Here is an 8,024-nt window from a genome sequence, read left to right on the forward strand (position 1 = left end):
CTTTTATCTGAGACATAATCTTCTTAGGTAAAGCTATGGTATGTTAACATTTCTCATACATCAACTATTTTTACCACTTTAAGGACTCATGTTACCACTTTGAAGACTAATATTACTATTTTGAGGACTCATATGGGGGGGGGGGGTTCTTTTATCTGAGACATAATCTTCTTGGGTAAAGCTATGGTATGTTAACATTTCTCATACATCAACTATTTTTACCACTTTAAGGACTCATGTTACCACTTTGAAGACTAATATTACTATTTTGAGGACTCATATGGTAAACTAAGAAAATTTACCACAAGAACTCATGTTACCACTTTGAGGACTAATATTACTATTTTGATGACTCATTTTACCACTTTTAAGGCAATTGTATGCATGTTATACGTTAACACATTGTATAATTTTCCAATCTTTCTTTAGGGTTTCATAAAAGCAATGTCAGAGTTTCCAGTTTTCCATCATCCCATCTAGCTGCTCAACTAGTTTGGGAAGCAACTGTTTGTCTCTCAATTCAGTAATTTTCTTAGAGTTGTTTTCAGCACTCTCTTGGAAAACCTTAATTTTGGCGTTTACCGTTTATGATCTGATCCTCCTCTTTCTTGGTTTCTGCATGGGGATTGCTCTTATCTGATTTCATGGCTTCCTTTTCGTACTTCAAATCCTTGTAGAGTTTCTCATCCCACAGCTTCAATCGTGTCAGTGTTGAACCCATTATTTCAGATTCTGCAAAAATTGAACAACGAACTCTAGAGCTGCTCCTTGATAGTGAGCGGAAGAGTTTGGGAGTTTACAATGATTTAGGCTTGTTTTCAATACTTTTTGTCTCCAACTTCTTTGAGACATACTCACCAGACTCTAAGCATTCAAAAAATATCATACAATTGAGATATTTGAATCATACAATTGTGAATTCTTCATTAACTCTGTTATAATATATTATACATACAACCGAAAGAAACCTTAAACTACAAAAGTCTCCATGATATGTGCTCTCAAATCTTTCAATGACCATGACCTCCTGTCTTTTTTTCTCGATAAGAACCCTCGTTTTCTAAATCCTTCAAGTAGCTCAGGTTTTCTCGATAAGAATCCTCGTTTTCTAAATCCTTCAAGTAGCTCAGGAAAAGAAGAAAGCCGAAAAAAATGAAGCCTTCTGATCCTCCGTTGTTTGGAGGTCGACCCCTCCCATTATTACCACCACCGTCATCATTTCCCTTGTTACGAGGCGGTTTACCACTATCATCAAGCTTATGTTGCAGGGAATTCCTCTTCTCTGTAATTTCATCAACTATTATGTGAATTTTCTGAAATTTACTGGAAAAGGTCTATCTACTACAAAATAAAGAAGACAAGAAATACATTCTGTTCTCCAAATTTAGAAAACCAGCTTTTTCAATGCCACCAGATATGCAATTAACAATAAGTATTTGCTCTTACGGGGAAGACTTGTGATTGTTGGAGCCTGGTGTGTAACAGGTTTGGTTTGTAGTGCTGTAGCACATCTGGCATTCTGCCAAAAGCGTAGCAAAATCAAGACAAAAAATGTAATACATCTAAAGGCAAAGCTAGTCCATATGTAGCATGTTTATTGCAATACAACTAGAGTTGCACCAAAATGAGCATCAGTATATTTGTAAAAGGTATGACTAATTCCAGGAGATATTGAAGCCAATCAACAATCCTACTTAATGAAGTAAAAAGCATTTTCAAAAAGAGATGATACAGAAAATGAGAACAAACTGACCAAAGCAGAAGCACATATTACAGAAGCAGACTGCATTCGACTAGACCCCACGATTGGTGTGATTGGTTTTCTTGTCTCAAGTGACAACCCTCCACCAATCCCCACCGGTCTCATCTGAAAATGTACCACGCTTCTATCAACACAAGCTCTTCTTGAACCAGACCCATAAAGCCCAGCTTGTCTATGTCTTTGACCTGCTGAACCTACTGCATACAAAGAAACATCATACAGTACTCATATCTCATATATCAGCAAACTGAAAATCAGAGTAAAACCACATTCCAACCACCCACACTTTAATGGAAGAAATTCTTCCAAGAGAGCCTGTTGTTGTACCTGTAAATGAACCCCGTAAAGCGAAATAGGCACAAGGAAAGAGCAATAGGCCAGACCAACCTACAAAAACAAACCAGTTCCTTCGTAAGTCATCGATCCTATTTATGTATTCGCAGTCATATATGAGTATGCAACCGTATTAGCTTGACAGAAAATTCAAGTCTACACTTCCTACAAGTACTAAAAAAATGAATGGTGGATACTCAGACAGTACCTATTGGCAATGGTGGTGAGTTAGCAATTGTATTTGCAGTTGCAGCAGTCAACATTCCCACTCGATATAGATTAGCTGAAAACACAGACGACCATTGATATAGCTTAATTAAATAATAGTAAAGTATATTATGCAAGAACCCTGATGTCTCTCTTTGTTTCAATCCCAGTCATACAATACTCCCCCATCAAAAGCATGATCTAATAAACATTAGACCTGTTTCAGCTAGCCAGTAAATTCAATAATCTAGTTTCAGATTCACTATATACAATACATTGATAAGTGGGGAGAAAACTGAGCAGTGAAAGCTTTGAATCATACAATATTTCTAATATAATCAGCTGATCGATGAAACATTTTGCGGCTTTTATCATGCCATATAGAAAGAATTAGTGCAACGCTGATGGAAGGTTTGAATATTTTACATTACCTGATTTACCTCTGAAGAAGAAAACCCCAAACGCAGAAGACTACAGAGAGAAACTGAGGCTAGGGTATAGAGGGTTTTACGAAGCATGAGACGTGTATATCAAGTATTTTCTATTCCTTTTTTTTTTTTTGGGAGAGAACAATATAAGGTTTTTTTTTTTTTTTTTAAATTTAGATTTTTATTAGGGGTGCAAATGAGTCGAGTCGGAGCGAAGACCAAGGTGATCATGTTCAGCTCATTTACTTTTTATCGAGCTCGACCAGGGCTAAAGCTTGAATTTTTTTTTCCATGCTCAAGCTCGGCTCGACTCGATTTATTGGACGAGCTCGAGCTTGAATAGGCTCAGCTTGACTCATTTAACTTTAAATTTAAAAGATAAAAAAGGAAGAAAGAAAATTTAAAATAATAATCTAAATTTGATTATAGTATTATATTTTACTTAAATTCTTAGATTCTCTTCTAATTTTTTTTTTTTGAGAATTGATTCTCTTCTAATTGAAAAGGAAGATAACAAAAAGAATAAAAAATTTGAGATCATAAAAATTTTATTTTTATTTATACTATAAATTTTCATGGAGTAGTGCTACAGATCCCAAAAAAATATACTAAATATGAATCCCAAATGACGTGGTAGCTGCCACATAATCTATTTTGACTTGCTAATTTCTAATGTGTAAATAAAATTAATTTCTTTGAGGATCTAATATAATGTTTTATTTCAAAACCCTAATATCCACACACTGGCAAATATTTTCTTGACTTGAGTTTAGAGTTGTAGAAAAGCCATTTCTATCCAGGTTACTTCTTTCCAGTGCATCTCCGCTTTCGAATATCAAATGGGACATATTTATATTTGATCATGTGTAGGATCTGTCGTTTCATTGTGAGGACAAATAGCATAATCCAATAACATTTCAATATTGGCCAGAAAACAGGCCACAAAGATAAAGGTCATGATAAATGCAATAATGAAAGCCTTTGTGATGGAATACCAGAACTTGAACTCCGAGAGGCGGCGAACGAAAGGCCTGAACTCATCAGAACCTTTGGTAGGCAGTAAAGCCCCATCCAAAGCTTCAATTTCCCCGGTCCATCTTTGGTGAGAAGAACCCAATCAAGAGGTTCAAGACGTAGATTCCAAGCCTTTAAGAAAAATACTACTGAAGAAGAACCCAATCTTTGTTTATTTCCTCTTTAAGAAAATTATAATTTTGCATAGAACATATACCATGTGGAAATTATAAGTGATGATATGGCATGTACCACGTCATTTGGGATCTTATTTTGGTACAAATATTTGGATGAGTCGAGCTTTAATAAACGAGTCGAATTTTAACAAGCTCAAATTAATCATGAAAAATACGAGCTACTCACGAATTAGACGAGCCGAATATATCCTTGTTCAAGCTCAGCTCGTTTTTTTGTCAAGCTTAATATTGAGCTCAAACTCGGCTCATTAGAACACAAGCCGAACAAGCTAAAATCGAGCCACATACGAGTCGAACACGAGTTATATCGAGCCTATTTGAAGCCCTAATTTTGTTGACCTTGTTTTATGTTTTAGAACAGACTTTTGCCCACGCCCGATTCATCACATCTCTTTTTATTTTGTGTTTTTATAGAAGGCTTTTGCCGAGGCATGATCCTCGGCAGTGTATTTGGCTTAAGTCTTCAAATGTATTTGGCTTGAATGTCAGCACCGGACTGTAGAATACCCAAAGTTCTTTCCATTATGTTCTTTGAACTCACATAGGAAATTTCATTTGCCAAAAAAAAAGAAAAAAAGAATTGCAGATGCTACACTGATTCAATATTTCAAGTAAAGAATACAAGTCTTGTTGATGAGTTGATGCCCAAAGTTGGCAAGCACAATATCAAACTGACCTTTTTTTGTAGGTATTTAAGTTAAAATTATTATTCAATAGTGAAAAATATAGCTGAAGGAAGTCGAGGAACCTTAAACTAAAGTTCAATATGAAGACCTTTTTCTATTTTCTCGATAAGAACCTTCACTTTCTTTATCCTTTAGAAAGCTGAGGAAAAGAAGAAATCCAAAAAACGCGAAGCCTCCCGACCAGTTGCCTCCACCACCACCCCCACCGCCACCACCACCACCATCATCTCTGGGAGGGAATCCTGTTCCGCCATCATCAAGCAGCGGAGATTTTTCCTTGCCTGTAATTTCATTAAACTGTTATGTGATATTTGACGAACTAGAGAATATCAAGAAGGAAATGGAATACACAAAACAGCAGTTCCAAGGGAATTTCAAGTAACCATCAAACATCAAGATCAAGACCTTGACACAATACAAAACGAAGAAAACAAACTCATCTCCAAAGTTTCAAAACCAGGTTCTTGACACCACTGTATAGGCAGCTAACACTACGTGTCTGCTCTTACCAGGAAGATGTGTAATTGTTGGAGCCTCACGTGTAACAGTTTGCGTTTGCTCTGCACCGCATCTGGCATTCTGCAAATATTGGAGCAAAATCAAGATATGTTTTGAAGTTGGCAATCAGTTTTAGAAGAGAAGACAACAAAAGTGTGTATTACTTTGTCATCACATATACTTTTTAAGCATCTTTAAGCATAGCAACTTCCTGACATGTATTGCAAGGTCATGAACAACCAGAAGCTACAAAACACACAATACAACTACAAACTATAAAATTTTTTTGCAAAAAAAGTGAAAAAGAAAAAACAAAGCAAAGAAGGTGATTAATTGAGATTGGAGCCAATAACCCTACTGAAGTAAAAGTTATTTTCAAAAAGCACACACGCGTCTTCCCTCGCAACCCTTTTAAAAAGGAATGAGGGTTAAACCTATTGGCTTAGGCTGTGTGGTCAATATTCTTACAGTTCCTTCCAATCACCAGAAGGAAATTGCAAAAATATACAGCCATATAGGCTCAGGCAAAATACATACAATAGTAGATGTTAACCAGGCTGATCCAAATAGCAATTAGCTCTCGTGAATCACCCTCGATGATGACATTGATGACATTTTAAGGACATTTTGTTACTGCAAGATTCAACCCAACTTTGCTTTTGCTTCAGCTATATGGATGAATTGCTTCACTGAGAGAAACATCCACACCAGGAGCCCACCAAGTCCAGTGGCAGCTAATACTAAACTTCGGCAACATTTATTTTACAAGTAGGTTTATAGGAAGAACAAAGTAATTAGGCTGGACAACAAAAGGAGAAGGTTTTGATCTATCTGCCTCATTCAATAACATATAGCATTTTATCAGTCTTTGAGTTCCTCTTTTAAGGGCCTGAACTCAAAACAAAGCATGCTTTTCCTTGTATATTTCCGAACTATAAATTAAGTTTTAGATAGGTCTGTCTAGTTTCTCTCAAACTACAGCCTATATAAAAAGGGCTGATGTTAAAAGAAAACAAACCCACATCCAAAGGATATAAACTATTGTCACACATGGACAAGGAAAGATGTAGAAATGATATAGGACATCCAGTAGAAAACTAACCAAAGAAGAAGCACATATTACAGAAGCAGACTGCGTTCGACGAGACCCCGTGATTGGTGATAATGGTTTTCTTCTCTCAAGTGATAACCGTGTGCCAAGCCCCACTGGTCTAATGTCAGAGCGTACCACACTTCTATCCACACAAACTCTTCTTGGACCGGACCCATAAACCCCAGCTCGTCTGCCCTGTTGACCCACTGACCCTACCATATGCAAAGAAGCATCATAACAATCATACATCATTCTAAAAATCAAAACGCAATTATTATAAAACTGAAAATCCTAGTGAAAACAATTCCAACCACCAATACAGTTCTGGAAGAAGTTCTTCCAAGAGAAGTTTCATCCAGTGAAATATCCGCCATGAGCATGTAATTGAATTGACAAAAAAAATCTAGTCCACATTTCTTACATTCCTACTCAGTCAAACAGCAAATCCTCACTTTACAACTATTAGAAATGGTAGCACAAACTTATCATCAATTAAATCACGGAACCTTAAAAATGGTTACTTATGAAATACCTGCTGGCAGTAGAGGTGAGCTAGCAATTGCAGTTGCTGCAGTAAGCACCACCATCTTGATAATAACAACCACCTGAAAAACACAAGTCTTTGCACATTACGACTATAAAACAATCAACACCTACTTATATGCATATATATATATATATATATATATATATATATATATATATATATATATATATAATATAAAAAAAATGCGAAACAATCTCCCCAATTGCAACTTCCTCCTGATAATTCTTCAAACACTTTAGCGTGTCAAAAGCAACTCTTCTGTTCCTCAGTAAAGAATAGACCTTCAAATCGACTCTGCTTCTATTTCGCAACATAAAGTCGAAAACTATTTTTGTATAAACTACCGTCCAAGTGCGCATATTATTGAGCAATGACTTCCTGGCTTTGGCTTCTAATTCAAAACTCTCAACTCCAACCACCATTGTTTCATCTAAACCACATAATATGCTAGCTTACTTACATTAATTGATATTTAATCAGCTTATTCATGGGAAATTGCCTAAACTGGTGAAATTATCAAACCAATTATACATATTAAACCTATGCAAAACCCTTCCCTATGCAAAGAAAAGTTGCAATCTTTCAAAATTTACATCAGGACAATGATCAATTCAAGTTAAAGAATCCAAGGTTCAAATTATACAAGGAAAAAGAAGACTGGAAATTCCAAAGTATCAATCTTTTTTAGGTGGGTACGAATCAGAATCAGAATCCAAACCCAAAACTCCTTACCGGATAAAGACTCCTCCTTTGAAGCTGAACAGCCGCTGCAAATCCCGAAACCGGCGAACCCTTTTCGAGCGGTTTGGTTATGAGTGCGAAACCCTAAGCGTAGCCCTAATGGTGTGGAATTCGAAAATTGAAGGAGAAATAGAGGATGTGGAGTTGGGGTTGGGGTTGAAGGCGGTGAGCAACAATGAAGATGAGCAAAGCAAAGGCTAACGAACTCTCAAGTTTATGATCTTATGAAAGTTACGGTCTTGCCCTTGTGGACTGGGGTTTCATCTCAGGTGGATTCTTTAGCTCATCTCGGCTTTAAATAAGGATTTTGCTTACATGTAGCCCAAGTTTCTCAGATTTGGGCTTTGTTTGCATGTTTCACCCAATTTGGTGTGAGGAAATCTAATGTTTTTGGTGAATCTTCTGGGCCTTTGCTGTTGTTTCCACTTAGGGATGGCAATGGAGCGGGTTGGGGATGGGGATCACAATACCATCCCCATTCCTGGGGTCATTTTCTACCCCCATCCCCGCCCCAATCC

The 8,024-nt window shown here is 36.7% G+C and overlaps 2 protein-coding genes across 3 annotated transcripts; both read right to left on the reverse strand.

Annotated features, from left to right (window-relative positions):
* Window positions 1-565: 565 nt before the first annotated feature.
* LOC112164217 lies at window positions 566-2,358 on the reverse strand. The gene is made up of 6 exons (XM_040506021.1): window positions 2,304-2,358; window positions 2,090-2,149; window positions 1,754-1,956; window positions 1,447-1,519; window positions 1,052-1,282; window positions 566-732 (listed from the first exon to the last, which is right to left on the reverse strand). Exons 1-6 carry the CDS (start codon window positions 2,356-2,358, stop codon window positions 566-568), a joined length of 789 nt encoding a protein of 262 aa, XP_040361955.1.
* A 2,151-nt stretch (window positions 2,359-4,509) lies between these two features.
* On the reverse strand, window positions 4,510-7,764 carry LOC112168313 (protein FERTILITY RESTORER RF2, mitochondrial). 2 transcript variants are annotated; one of them, XM_040519524.1, is made up of 5 exons: window positions 7,498-7,764; window positions 6,751-6,838; window positions 6,228-6,430; window positions 5,137-5,206; window positions 4,510-4,908 (listed from the first exon to the last, which is right to left on the reverse strand). In XM_040519524.1, the coding sequence occupies exons 2-5, from the start codon at window positions 6,803-6,805 to the stop codon at window positions 4,703-4,705; spliced, it is 534 nt and encodes a 177-aa protein (XP_040375458.1). In that variant the 5' UTR covers window positions 6,806-6,838; window positions 7,498-7,764; the 3' UTR covers window positions 4,510-4,702. The 2 variants fall into 2 exon arrangements, with proteins under 2 accessions (XP_040375458.1, XP_024161207.1); XM_024305439.2 differs by having other exon boundaries at window positions 6,751-6,823; window positions 7,498-7,762.
* Between the last annotated feature and the right edge of the window lie 260 nt (window positions 7,765-8,024).

Source organism: Rosa chinensis, chromosome 5, assembly GCF_002994745.2.
Source record: "Rosa chinensis cultivar Old Blush chromosome 5, RchiOBHm-V2, whole genome shotgun sequence".
NCBI classification, from domain to species: Eukaryota; Viridiplantae; Streptophyta; class Magnoliopsida; order Rosales; family Rosaceae; genus Rosa; species Rosa chinensis.